The 15,277-nt window shown below is 35.7% G+C and overlaps 1 protein-coding gene across 8 annotated transcripts in view; it reads right to left on the minus strand.

Annotated features, from left to right (window-relative positions):
• Nucleotides 1-15,277, minus strand: part of EXOC6B (exocyst complex component 6B) — a 581,371-nt gene that overhangs the window by 274,125 nt on the left and 291,969 nt on the right. For all 8 annotated transcript variants that reach the window (XM_029937576.1, XM_029937578.1, XM_029937580.1 and 5 more), the window contains exons 9-15: nucleotides 12,510-12,593; nucleotides 12,090-12,136; nucleotides 10,574-10,694; nucleotides 3,970-4,041; nucleotides 2,874-2,971; nucleotides 1,334-1,439; nucleotides 111-220 (exon numbers count right to left, since the gene is read on the minus strand). In XM_029937576.1, the coding sequence (XP_029793436.1) occupies nucleotides 111-220; nucleotides 1,334-1,439; nucleotides 2,874-2,971; nucleotides 3,970-4,041; nucleotides 10,574-10,694; nucleotides 12,090-12,136; nucleotides 12,510-12,593 (638 nt within the window). The remainder of the gene's footprint in view (nucleotides 1-110; nucleotides 221-1,333; nucleotides 1,440-2,873; nucleotides 2,972-3,969; nucleotides 4,042-10,573; nucleotides 10,695-12,089; nucleotides 12,137-12,509; nucleotides 12,594-15,277) is intronic.

Raw genomic sequence — 15,277 nt, forward strand, 5'->3', positions numbered from 1 at the left:
AGGGCTAATATTAAGACTTTCATAATCAGCTGAAAAGGTTTTCAGAATATTTCTGCACATAAGAGTCACAGTCACAGTATCTGCAGCATTTCCGCTGTTTCATACCATACCTTAGGTGAAGATCCTCTGAAAACTTCAGGCAGGCATAGATAAATTCCTTAATTTGGTTGTAAACTTTTGGCACAAATTCAGAGAAAGGAAACTTTTTTGGAAATGGTTGCTGTAAATTCAAGAATTAATGAAAGTAAGTCACAAGCTAACATAAGTTGAAGATGCACATAAATTAATTAAAATGCAAAATAAATTTCCTTCCATATTGCAAACTGTCTACTTAACAACCTCAAATTTAAGAAAGTGTTTCCAAAAGTTTCCTGACATGAAAAAGAATAAGATATAAATTTAACTAAATAATAATTCAAATGTCTTTCAACACATGAAGGGCTTAAAAAAAAAGCAACTTGTGGTAAATACTCAGTAATAAAAAGGAATGAATTATTACTACATATACCAACTTAGACGCATCCCAAAAGCATCATGCTGAGTGAAAGAAGCCAGACTCAAAGGTTACCTACTGTATGATTCGATTTATATGGCAATCTGGAAAAGGCAAAAATAGATGGACAGCAACCAGATTGGTTGCCAAAGGCTAGGGGTTAGGGTTGGGAGGAATTGATTTAAGGAGCAGCATGAGGCACTTGGGTGGCTCAGTTGGGTAAGCGTCTGACTTCAGCTCAAGTCATGATCTCACAACCCGTGATTTCCAGCCCTGTGTTGGATTCTGCTAACAGCTCAGAGCCTGGAGCCTGCTTTGGATTCTGTGTCTCCCTCTCTCTCTGCTCCTAAACTGCTCGCATTCAGTTTTTCTCTCTCTCAAAAAATAAACATTAAAAAAAAGTTTTTCTAATAAAAAAATAAAAAGGAGCAGCATGAGAGGATTCAGGACGATGATGGAACTGTGTTGGTATCATTATTATGGCAGTACATATATGATCCAATGCACTGTTGAATTATATACCAATAGAATTATATATTATATAGCACAGGATTATTCTTATTGTATGTGTGAAGGAAAAAACGTCCTAAGAGTACAGTAACAGTAAGTATTTCAGAGTGTAAACCAAATTGGAACATGCCCAGCAGTGCCCTTAACACTTCAAGAGGTGACAGGACCCTGAGTCATCTCCGGCTCATCAAACAGGACTGTTCTCCAAAGGTATTTCTAGAGCTCTAATGCACTGAGTTGGAGGTAATGCCTTCAATAAAACCGATAAAATTAAAACTCTTGAGAGTATGCCAAATCAAACAGAGAGTTTTACTTTGAAGTACTCCTTACCTTTTCCAGCTCTATGTCTTGGAACGGGAATTGTCCTACCACCTTTTTATACATCTCTTCACTTGTGACTGGTATAGGACTGTAGTTGTCAGAATCAAGTATGTTTCTAGAAAAAAAAAACGAAGGAGGGTGGGCTGGGTAATCACTGAGTGATCACAAGTAATTTTCAGGGATACTCAAACAGTTGTATGTATAAACCACCAAAACGAATGTCTTCTAGTTCCTATTCTATTCTTTTTACAATGAAAGTGTTTGTTTCAAGTAAAAATGCCTATAACAAAAGACAGAAAGAAAACTATACTCTGAAACAGAGGAAACACCATTATGAACGTGATCTCACAGTATCTGAGATTTACAGATGAGACAAAATTTTACAGCAACATGTAGAAGCTATAAGGCAAATGGTGGTAAACAAAAGGATGTGTTTGCTCTGGAAAAAGGCAGAGGTTTCATTGGTTTTTCTTGTTTTTAAAGAAAACACATTTGATTATGCTGTTTGCTCCTGTATTAGATCTTCTAGTCTAACTTTCAAAACTGGCAGATGAAGAAAAGTAACTTCTAAGACAAATCCAAATTATGTTCATTTGCTTCATCTACCGTTCTGTATTAAGGATGAACTTCATCCAGAGGAAATGATTTCTAACCAGACTGGAGGTTCTCTAAAAGCAGAAACTAAACTACCAAAACCAAAACCAATTTTACTGAAGGGATCAGATCAGACACTCTTAAACCATGGATACATCATGTTACTAATTTTTAAGGTTCATACAGACATAATCCTCCCCCAAATACAACCATACTATTAGTATGATTAAAGGAAAAATGTAATACCTTAAAAATAGAAAAATTTATAAATCTGGGGGCAGGGTATTGCTATAAGCTAGAAAAGTGCATTAAACAAGGGAATAAAAGTTCAAAACAAGAAGAAACTCAAGTGATTTGATGTGAGTTGTATGCCAAGAAAATAGTCCAAGGAGATATTTGTGAACCCAAGGTGTATACATGATGTAATAAATATATTTAAAGAACATGTTTCAAACACTGGATTGTAATATGCCTCATCTCTATATGCAGAGAAGGAAGAATTTGAGGAAGCACATGAATAAGCCTTCAAAAAAGGTTCCAAAAAACTCTAAATTATTCAAAGGGGTTCCATAGCCACCACCCTACAAGGGAGCTATATAGTAGGCATGAGAAAAACCTTAAAGAGAAAGAAAATTCCTCAAGGAAAAAACCAAAAAATATATTAAGAAGACTCAAGATGATCTGGATGGTATTCAAGGCGGGGGGAAAGCCAATATGGGGTTGGGGGACTTTCCACAAAACAGACATAATACATTGAGATCAGATATCCTGGGAACTTTATTTGGGACATCTCTTCAATTGGCTTCAATTGTGAATCATAACCTGGATCACCGCTAAAATAAAATAAGCCATACACACTTGTTACTTAGTGTATCGAGAAGCCTTATGTAGAAACACGTGTGTACATACACTAGCACACACACGCACGTACACACGACTACACATAATTTCTCACCTGAAAATACCTGCCCACTTCTTTAGCAGAGTTTCACTATATTGATCTCTGATTTCTAACAGCATGTCAAATAGCTGATTCACAGGAAAACCATACACCTGAAACAAAGTAAGAAAACAGCTCCCTTTTACAAGGTGATTTCTTTTTTTAGAAACATGAAGGAAATCAGCCACTGAAAGGTATTATCATTCTCTGGTCAAAGATTTAAATGAAAGCATGACAGCAGCATGTTTCATTCCCAATTAATGTCTAGCGTTTATCTCAAGAATTAAAAGATACATACCAATATATTTCAGACAGTCAGAAAAAAATAAAAAGATGAAAATTAAAATCAATATATACTGGTACAATGTCAGCTAAGTTCTGTCTGAAACTACTCCTATACTCTTTGCAAACTTCAGGAGTAGGGAGAGAAATTTGATAGATCACCCATTTCTAATGCTATTGGATATGACGCGAGCTTCAAATCAACCACTGTTATTCAAGATAGTAGTTAACTCCAAAATTGGGGCAGCTGGGTGGCTCAGTTGGTTAAGCGTCCGACTCTTGGTTTCAGCTCAGGTCATGATCTCACAGCTCATGAGTTTGAGCCCCACATCAGGCTCTGTGTTGGCAGCGTGGAAAGCCTGCTTGAGATTCTGTGTCTCCCTCTCTCTCTGCTCCTCCCTCACTCATGCCGTCTCTGTCTTCAAAAATAAATAAATAAACTTAAAAAAAAAAAAAAACTCCGGAGTCACTCAGGCACTATATCAGAATTAAGGATGTTTTAAAAATGAAGGTAGTGAAAATAAGAGTTGCAAATGAAGTCCATACAAAATCTCTTATCAGTAAAACTGAAAATTGGAATGACATGGAAGCAGGTTCAATTAATTGACTTGCTCTAAGCAAAAAAAGGGGATTGGAACTACTGATGAAAATATAAATTGGCTGAGGTGATGACAAGAAACTATTATAAAAAGATAAAAAGCTCTAGCTCCAGGAAAGAAGAAACACAACTAAAAATAAAGGCATTTATTCAAGCTTAGATAGACGATGAAAAGATTTACATCTGATAAATACCAATCTAGAAAACATTATGTAAACGGAAGTCACAAACCTGAAGTGTGTCAGCAAAAAGCACAATGAGGTTCTTCAAATCTAACACGAGGTTTGGATCAGAGCAGTAAGACTACAGGAAATAAAAGACAACGAGGAAAAACATTGTAATTACTAAAAGTAAAACTCAACGTTTAATGTGTTTAGTAGTTTGATGTGTCACCTGGTGATGGCTCTCTCACAGGATCTAACCCAGCACCAGATTTAGCCAGGAAGAGCTACCAGGGACTCCCATAAGCCGTGATCTATATTTTTAGCAGCTGGAAATTTAAAAGCATACTTCTAAATAACTCTTCAATCAAAACAGAAATCAAAATTGATATTGCATATTATTTTTAAATGAACAACAATACTTGATATCAAAGCCTATGCAATGTGGCTAAAGCAATTTCAAAATAAAATTTATATTTTTATATGCAAGCAGAAAACACAAAAGACTGAAAACAAACTAAGCACTCAAACCACAAAGCTAACTCAAAAAGCCAAAATGAATCATAAGTACAAGAGAGATCAAACTTGATCAAATTAAAAGCAGAAATAACATAGAGATGACATGATAGATCTGATCCATTAAAAAAAGCTAATTAAAAATATCAACAAAACAGATAAATCTTAGATAAGTCTGATTAAACAGGAAAACATGACACTAAACAACAAAAGGAATACAAAGAAAATAAACCTAAATACAGAGGAAAATAAAAGTTACAAATGAAGCCCATACATAATCTCTTATCAGTAAAACTGAAAACTGAAATGACATGGAAAACAGGTTCTATGGGCACCATTCAAAGATGTAGATATATGTCAATATGTGGAAGTTCAGTAATTTTGATATTCAAATTCTCTTAATTACAGTTGGGTTACTTCCTCTCCAATCTCTCAATTCCTGAAAGAGGCGTGTTGAAATCTCCCACAATGTACAGTTCATCAATTTCTCTTCTTATTGCTAACAGTTTTTCTTCTATACATATTGATGCTTGCTTGTCCAATAAAAAGGCTATTGCCTTTTTGGTGGGTTAAAACTAGAATAATACAAAATATTCCTTTCTTCTTCCATTTAATGATCTTCAAATTCAATCCTATTTGCCTTTGAGAATATTGGCATTTCTGCTTCTCTTACTTTATTTTCATTATTTTTAGGTCATCATAATATACGAGTATATCTCAGTAACCACACTATAAAACTTCCTAATTCTTTGATATTTCCCTTGATTACTGACATATTTGAACCTATTCTATCTTTTATTTAAAATTTTTTTTAATGTTTCTTTTTGAGAAAGAGAGAAACAGAGTAGAGCAGGAAAGGGGTAGAGAGAGAGGGAGACACTGAATCCGAACCAGGCTCTAGACACTGAGCTGTCAGCACTGAGCCTGATGTGGGGCTTGAACTCACAAACCATGAGATCATGACCTGAGCCAGCCAGACACTTAACCAACTGAGCCACCCAGGTGCCCCATGAACCTATTCATTTTTAATTTTTCTATTTACAATGATTTTTTTCTTTTTTATTTCATGTTTTTCACTGGATCCTAGTTCTTTTTAAGTATCTTACAGTGTATTAATAAGGTTATATACTTTCTTCCTGCTGTTTATATGAAAAAAGCTGGTTTTCATTAAAAAAAAACTTTTTAAACATTAAGTCTCTCTCCTTCCATATGGATTCTTAATAGCATTAAACTTTACAAATAACCAAATAGCTATTTAGATTTATCTATGAGTTTCACTTATTTTTTGCATTTTATTTTAATCCTATCCCTCCTGTATTTTGGAGTTTTCATCTTTTTGTACAATACCAATAAAATAGGATAGGTAAAGCATAAACTGAATCTTGATATGAAAGGCCTTTCATTTGCCCTCAAACTAAAATATAGCATTTCTGATGCAAAAGAATTGTCTCCAATCATTTATCTTGCTTAATACTCAATGCAGCCTTTCAACTATGGGAATCTAGCCTTCACTGCAGGGAAATTTCCTTCTTTTAATTATTTACTTAAGTCGTCTCCTTTGCGACTATCCTTTCTTTCTAAATCTCAATTAAATAAAATCAAAATTAGTATCAGCTATCCATCATGTTTCTTACCTTTCCTTTCATATTTTCCATCTCTATTTGCTCCATATTTGGGGATATATATTTGACTTTGTCTTCCTGATCATAAAATGATACGGTTTTATCTGTTTAATCTAAGAATTAAATTTCTATATTCAGGTAATCAGAGATTTCCAAGAAAGCAACATTTATCTTTGGCCTGCTTGCTTCCTCCTGACTACACTTCTTTAAAATCAGGCTCTGGGCTGACAGGATGGGGCCTGGTTGGGATTCTCTACATCCCTCTCTCTCTGCCCCTCCCCAGCACTTTCTCTCTCTCTCTCTCTCTCTCTCTCTCTCTCTCTCAAAATGAATAATAAACTAAAACAAAACAAAAACAAAAAAACACCCTCTTGTCCACCTACCACATAACAAACTAAAATATCCAGTATTTGATATCTATTAAACATGAGGCTTTTGCCATGTTATTAATTACATTGTTCTATAATTTTGAATCTTAAAAAATACCTTTTCAGTATTATCAGATGATCTGTTTATATTATTAACAACTATATTAGCAGATCTTCTGATATGAAACCATTCCTGATACAAACTCTACTTTGGATTAGCATATTATTTTTCTAATATATTGCTAAATTTGAATTCCAAATGAGATGAATCGTGTAAGATCTCTATCATGTTTTGAAATCAGCATTGAGAATACTACACATATTAATACCTGAAATATTGTATCTTTCAAAAAGTTTCCAATTTATGCATTGACTAATAATTCAACCAGAAAAATAGTAGTTTTAAATGTCACACAGAAAGTTAGCAAGATACATAGATTTTTGATAAACAAGTAACATAATCATTAAAATACAGTGTTTCTTTTTGAGATTTGCTTTGATGTTTGGGACGTTCTATTTTGGTTTGCTTTGTTGGATAATATAATACTATACACAGAATTAACACCTGTAGTGTCAACTACTGTCTTATAATAAATAAAATGACTGTAAATGTATGTGATACTCAGTTATGTTCTAATAGCCTTGTTGCGATCTAATTCCTATACCATACAACTCACCATTTTGGAATATATAATTTAATGGTTTTTCGTTTTTGTATATTCACAGACACGTGCAAACGTAACCACAGTCAACTTTCAAACACTTTTTTCACCTCAAAAAGAAAACCCTTGTTTAAATTATCCTCCCAGCCCAAAACAACCACTAATCTACTTTCTGTCTCTACAAATTGATGCTGAACTACTGGAGAGAAAAAAGGTATTTTGTTATTTGTTCTTCAATTCAAAAGAATACACAGTAGGTCTACAAAGAAAGGCTCCATGAAGATTAATGTTCTCCAGAGATACACATGCCAGCTGGTCTGCTTGCAAAGTGCCCTCCTCTTCCTGATGCCAGATCTGACTGCAGGAGAAGAGAGGGCAGTTCCCTGAGGGGTAGAGTCTGTCACGTCCTCAAATGTATCAGTCACTGAGAAAAAGTTGAGAACCACTGCTTTACTAAAAAGAAAGCGCTTGCAAGGAATCTAAGTTTTCTAAGAGAAAAAGCTTTTCCCAGGAAAATAACCAAACTGGTAAAATCACTGACATGGACAGCTATAAAATAAAGAAACAAGATCAAGAACTCTTCTCCCTAGAATACAGTAATATTAGTTAATAAATATGATTGGGGGCAAAAAACAGTCCTCAAAATATTACCTGAATAACCATACAGCACCAAAAATTGGACTTAGATGGTAAGCATATAAAACATTTTTCCAAAAAACATGAAAGCAAATAATTAAGAAAAATATAAATATTCCTGGTGAAAAATACCAGCTACTGAAGTAAAATTAACTCCATTTCAATTTACAGATTCACTGCATAATAACAAATAGTTCGACTGTGTGTGAGGGGGTTACTGTAAGTGATAAGACAGATGTGACAAAGTGATTCTCAAATTAATCTGGAAGAAGAACATAAATAGCATGTACTGAAAAGAGGATTTCAGAGAATGTACGTATCCTATAATAAATTATGTCATACTATATCAAATATAATAACCAAAATAATGTATTGGTTCAACACAGAAAAAAAGGGGCAGGGGAATTATACAGCCTAGCAACAGAACTTAGTATTTATAAAATATATTATTTTTTTAAGTTTATTTATTTATTTTGGCATGGCAGGGGCAAGGGGAGACCATGAGATGGGGAAAGGCAGAGAGAGGGAGAGAGACAATCCCCAGCAGGCTCCCTCCTGTCTGCACAGAGCCCAAATCACAGGGATCCATCTCCCGAACCTTGAGATCATGCACTGAGCTGAAATCGAGAGTTGCTGCTTAACTGACGAAGCCACCCAGACACCCCTATAAAATATATTATTACATGATAAAAGTAGCCTCCAAAATATGTTGGGAAAAGAAGGTTATTAAAGACCGATTATGTCCCGACAAAATTCATATGTTAAGGCTGTAACCCCCAGTGGAACTGTATCTGGAGATAAAACTTAGATAATTAAGGTTAAATGACGAAGGGTCCTGATCTGATGGGATCAGTGTCCTTATAAAAGGAGTAGGCGACAGTAGAGTTCACCCTGAGCAAAGGCCATGTGAGGACGTGATGAGAGCAAAGCTACCTGCAAATCAGCTGGAGAGTTCTCACCAGAGCCCAACCAGAAGCCTGTTCAGACTTCCAGCCCCCAGAACTGCGGGAAAATACATGTCTGTCGTGTAAGGTACCAGTTCTATGGCATTTTATCATAGCAATCTGTGCTGCATAAAGTAAAAGATTAACATAATAATGTTATTGGAAGTGATGGACAGTTTTAAAAAATAATTAAAGAAAAAAATCCAACCTCACACTCTATATTAAAATAAACTTGCATATGTTTGTGATATGTATATTTAAAAAGTAACTACAGAAATACCAAATATAAACAGATCATTATATATTCTTTTGAATAAGGAAGATAAATTATAAAGTTAAAAATCAATTTACACAAAAAATTTTAAACTTTATAAAGCCATGCAAAAGAAAAGCAAAGTTAGAGACACATAAAACTAAAAAAAACCACTGTGACCTATATATTAGAGTAGAGATTAACATTCAGATTAAAGGTTAGCATCCATATTTTAAATAAATAATACACAATAAAATATTACAAATCTATTAAAATATAAATAAAATGCACATGAACAGGAATTTTTAAAGAAGATATATAAATAACTAAAAACATCTGAAGAATTTTTTAAAACATTTTTTAATGTTTATTATTTTTGAGAGAGAGACAGAGAACAAGCAGGGGAGGGTGAGAGAGAGAGAGGAGACACAGAATCCAGAGCAGGCTTCGGGCTCAGAGATGCCAGAACAGAGCTCAACACAAAGCTCAAACCCAAGAGCCGAGAGATCATGACCTGATCATCAACCAACTGAGCCACCCAGGCACCCCCCCTTTTTTTTAAAAAATGTTTATTATTTTTGAGAGAGAAGACATCTGAAGAAATTTTCAATATCAGTATTAATCAAAGAAAAATATGTTAAATTAAGATATAATTTCTGATAGATTAGTAATGATTTTTCGTTTTTAAATATAACTTTCTGTGAAGTAAACATAATAGGAAAATAGGCATTCTAAAAGATGATGCTCAGGGTGGTGCCAAATGGCACAATATGTTTGCAAAGCAAATTAGCAATATGTATCCAGAGGCTAAGGAATGTACAGATCCTTTTACTCACTAATTTCATATCTAAGAATTTATTGTACAAGTGCCCGGGTGGCTCAGTCGGTGAGGCAGACAGCTCTTGATTCCCCCTCAGGTCATGATCTCACAATTGTGTGATCGAGCCCTGCACCAGGAGCCACACTGGCCATGGAGCCTAGTTAAGATTCTCTCTCTCCGTCTCCCTCTGCCCCTCCCTTGCTCATGTTCTCTCTCTCAAAATAAACAAATAAACTCAAAAAAATATATTTAAAAATTCATGCTTTGATAAAATATATCAAAACTGTGGGAACTCATCATTAGTAACATGGATAGATTGTAAACATTTTTTTCAAAAACTAAGAATAAAACTGTAAACTCCAAATCAGTATCAATGGCCTTATAGAAGGCAACACTGAGCCTTCTGTATCTGAGCCTTCACAGTGGCGGAGGACACAGGCTCTGTAGTCACGTGTCTGGGTTTGAAGTCGAGCTCTGCCGCTTACTGCGTAACAGTAGGCAGGTTACTTAGCCTCTCTGAGGGTCAGTGCCTCAGACTGTAAGGTAAACATAATAACAATACCTACCTTCTAAGATATATATGAAGTACACATAACAATGCCTGACACAGAGAGAGGATTCCAATATATGTCAGCTGTTTTTTGCTTTTTCTTCCTGCCTGAGCATCCACAAAAGTGGGTTCAGTGTTAGAGAATGTGGCAATTTGAAGTGGCTACTTCCATATGTCTTTGAAAGAGATAGCTCCAGGTAGGTGATTCCATGCAGTACACGTATGATTTGAAAGCAGTACAACACGGACTAGGATACGGATAATCAGCAATAAGTGAGCACTTCTTGCGGGCTTCTTACATACCGAGTGGGTGCGCAGTGCCGCGATGGTTTTGGAAAGTGCCATTTCCCAGAGTTCATCGATGTAGGCTCTGTTTACCAAGCCCTGGGTCGTATGTAAGATGTGATCTTCAACCACAAAAAAGCTAAAATTGAGGAAAAAAGAAAGTACGACTGTCAGAACTTACAGTTTGACTATCTCCAAGGTCAGACCAACAGGAGCTGTCATCAAGTTTAAAGTTATTAGTCATTTTTTTCTTAAAGAAAGCTACCTGGTGTCATAATTCATAAATCACATTTCCTGGACTTAGGATTTTGTCCAACCGCTTTACAGAAATTGGGAGTCACATTTCTATTAACTGTTAACCATCTTAGTCAGTCATGTAAAAGGGAAGAAATTTTTACAGGTAAGGGAAGGTAATTTCACTATATTAAAAATGCCAGGCCATTAAGACATTTTAAAAAACTAACCCATTTCAAACAGACAATGAAAGCTGTAATACATATTTTTTAAGGGCCCAACATACAAAATATCAAAATAATTCCCTTTAGGTGGACTTCCTCATTAAGGTAAAAGAAAAGTGTGCACTTATTGTTTAACAGTCTGCTGTAGCTTTATTGTTATACATTTAAAATGTGTGTGTAGCTACCTTGGCTAAAGGTTCTTACTAAATAAAGTAATTCTTTAAATAAGGAATTTTTATGATATATTTTAACCAAAACTATCAGTTACACTGAAAAGTCTCAATTCGAGACTCTTGAATACTGAAAACAAACTGAGGGCTGCAGGGGGAGGGGGAAAGGGAAGGGGGTGATGGGCATGGAGGATGGCGCTTGTGGGAAGAGCATTGGGTGTTTTATGGAAACCAACTTGACAATAAACTATAAAAGAAAAGAAAAGAAAAATTTCAATTTGAAATAAAAAGAAATTTCACAGAACAATTCAAGTAATTTCCCTTTCTTTTAACTGCAAAGTCATTCTTTCACAATTAGAATAAGCTGTCTATATTTGGGGTGTTTATTTGGGAAATGTAATTCCATCCTAGGACGTATCCTCTAGATGAGGGTGGCAAACTATATAGCCCATGGGACAAATCTGGCCCACTGCCTATGTTTACAAATATTGTTTAATTAGAACACAGCCAAGCTCACTCATTCATGTCCTGTCTCTAACTGCCTTCCCACTGTAACAACAGAGCTGAATAGTTGTGATGGAAACCGTATGGCCTGAGAAGCCTGACATACTTTACTATTATCTGGCCCTTCTAGAAAAAGTTTGCCAACTTTCACTGATTATTTGGTTCCCTCTTACTGAGAATGGAGAAATCAAGCATCAAATATCATTATTAATTCAAAGTTTTTCTTCCTTTATCCTTAAAAACTACTTGTCAGTAATTAGACATTCTTTTGAAATTATCAGAAAGTCAAAAATAAACCTCAGGGATTTCAAATAAGAAAGGAAAAATAATTTTCCTTTCCAAGTCACGAGTCTAGGTTTTGAAAGTGTATAAATTTAAATGCACACACATACATATACCTACCCTACAATTTGATTAAAATACTTCCTGTAGCCATCTAAAGTTTCATGCTGCAACAAAGCAAAGAAGAAAAAAGTTATTGTTTCTGTTGTGATACAGGAAGACAAAATTAAAATCAGTTACTTCATTTCTTAGGGCTCAGTTCCTAAGACTCTAAGGTAAATATAACAATAGTACCCTTCCTACCTTATAGGGTTATAAGGAGGGTGAAATGAGATAATTCATATTTAGTACTTAAAACAATGCCTGACATATAGCAATCAATAGATGTTAGTTGCTATTTTCTTAATATAAGTCACGCCCATCAAAAAGAATCTCAGATGATTAAAACAGAAAAAAAAAGCCCAGCATATATGCAAAATAATAACACGATGCCAGAGAAGAAAAGTGAAAAAGTGAGAAAAGTTAAGTTGGTGATCCCACCATGTTAGATGGAGGCTGGAGCACCAAACGGGCCTGTTTTCGCCTCTGCTTTCTGTAGTAGTTCTCAAATGTTTCTCGGGCACCCTGTAAAATAAACAAAAGGAAATGTGTTGACACAATTTGACCAATTATTCTAGTATTTAATGGGAAAAGAGAAGCTCTCAGGTCTGGAATTGGGGCAACCCCAAATTTCTCAAAATCTGCTATTTTAACAATGATGATAATCCTGGAAAAAAATAAAAATAAGGATGACCATTTATTGAACCTTATGTACAAATCCTGTAAGAATGAATACAAAAGATTCTTAAGAGAACATTACCAGAACTAACCACTAACATACCAAAGCTGGTTGCTGAATCAATTATCATAAATTCACAAGCATGAAGGCAAACCAACATTGTCCTAAGAGCAGTTCAGAAAATGTTTCTTAAAAACATCACAGAACATTCCAGAATAAAAGTGTTCAGAATGGTTCTCAAATAAACATAAGCAAAGGGCCAGAGCGAGGCAGGAAAACGGCAGGAGCAAAAAACAGTGGAATCAGTCTTCCAACTAGAACATATAATCAAGCACAGAAGTAACACCAAAAAAGAAGAAACAAACCCCTGGAAATTCTTGGTACACAGTTTCTTAAAATGAAAGTGCTCTGGAGAGCAAGAGCTGGTTCCTGAGCTCCATAACTGGGTTGAACAATGTGCTTTCAAAATTCAGGTCCTTACTGGGATGTCACAATAGGACCTTATTTAGAAATAAGGTCAATGCATATGTATTTAAATTAAGATGCAGTTTTACTAGAGGAGGGTGACCCTTAATATGATATAACTGGTGCCCTTAAAGGAAAAGCAGCACCTGGGTGGCTCAATCAGTTACACATCCAACTGCTGGTTTTGCCTCAGGTCATGCTATCACGGTAGATCGAACCGCGTGTCACAGTGCTTACAGCACAGAGCCTGCTTGGGATTCTCTCTCCTTCTCTCTCTGTCCCTCCCTGGCTCACACATGCTCTCTCTCTCACAATAAATAAACTAAAAAAAAAAAGAAGGTGGGGAACAAACACACAAGGAGATCATCATGTGGCAATACAGGCAGAGACTGAGCAATGCAGCTGCAAGCCAAAGACGGATGGATGGATGGATGGATGGCCACCAGCAGAAGCCAGGGAGAGGCAAGACTTCCATCTGCAGTCTCAAGGGGGAAGACGACCTTCTGACACCTGAGTTTGGATTTCTGGTCTCCAAAACTGGGGGAGAATAAATTTCTATTGTGTAGCTACCCGACGTGTGGTACTTTGTTATAGCAGCATGGGAAACCAGTATTACCTCAAAGGTTTTAAAGCATCATGCCCCGCCCACCCAATTACTAAATTCTACTCTTGATCCAAGACTTTTGTAAATAAACAAGAGTAGAAATGGAGAGACAGCATGCATAGGGGTTAAGAGCACTGATTTGAGAGCCAGATGCTTTTTTTCAAATTATGAGTCTGCCCCTTTCTAGCTGTACAACCAGCTGCAGAACTTTGACTGACTTAACTTCCACCATTTAGCTATTTAACTCTGCTCATAGATGTGCTATGGTGTCCTCATTTGTAGAGAGGTCACCCTCACCAGTGTCATGAGGATCCAGATGAGTCAGAAAGCTTTTAGAACAGTGTCTGATAAATAATCACCACTATGCAAGTGCTTACGTTTTGAAAAAGAAGATGAAATCATTAATGAAAATGAAAGCCTTGCCCATGTGAGAAAGTATAAACTCTATGCAATACTTAAGTTCAGTTTCCTTCGCCTTCCCAAAAGTCTGAAGAATCTTACTGAACATGACTTCTTTGCTAGATCCCTAAATCAGAGAAGTTGATTTTAAGTACTAAATCACACTAATTCAACAGTGTAAGCGTGAGGGTTGGCAAACATTTCCTCTAAAGGGCAAGATAGTAAACATATTAGGCTCAGTGAGCCATACACAGTCTCTGTTGCGACTAGTCACCTCTGCTACTGAAATGCAAAAGCAGCCATAGACAGTACATAAATGCATGTGGCCAAGTTCCAATAAAACATTATTTGTGGAAATAGAAATAGGAATTTCATATAATTTTCATCTGCCATGAAATATGCTTCTTTTTACTTTTTACAAACCACCTAAAAATGCAAAGGCTGCTTTTAGTTCCCAGGTCACATAGAAACAAGCAGCAGGGTGGATTTGGCCCCTGGTTTGCTGACGCCCGGCATGGCTTAAAAACAAAAGTTTTTAAATGTTAAAGTGATTATAACCACAGACACCTGCGTTTTTCTGCTATAAAATGAAATCAAACACTAAGGCAGCTATTTAAAGGCTTTCCTACTTCTAAGTCCATAAGTTAATGAGATAGCAAATGATTCTATTTAAGAAATAAGAAGTGGAGGCCAAAGTCTGGGATTGTGATGCCTCCTGTTTTGGTTTTCTTCTTCAATATTACTTTGGCTATTCAGGGTATTTGTGGTTCCATACAAATTTTAAGATAGCTTGTTCTAGCTTTGAGAAGAACGCTGGTGCAATTTTGATGGGGATTGCATTGAAAGTGTAGATTGCTTTGGGTAATAGTGACATTTTCACAATATTTATTCTTCCGATCCATGACACATAGGGGCATATGTACCCCAATGTTCATAGCAGCATGGTCAACAATAGCCAAATCATGGAAAGAGCCTAAATGTCCATCACCTGATGAGTGGATCAAGAAGATGCGGTATGTATATATATATATATATATATATATATATATATATATATATATA

Source organism: Suricata suricatta, chromosome 4 (assembly GCF_006229205.1).
Source record: "Suricata suricatta isolate VVHF042 chromosome 4, meerkat_22Aug2017_6uvM2_HiC, whole genome shotgun sequence".
Taxonomy (NCBI): Eukaryota; Metazoa; Chordata; class Mammalia; order Carnivora; family Herpestidae; genus Suricata; species Suricata suricatta.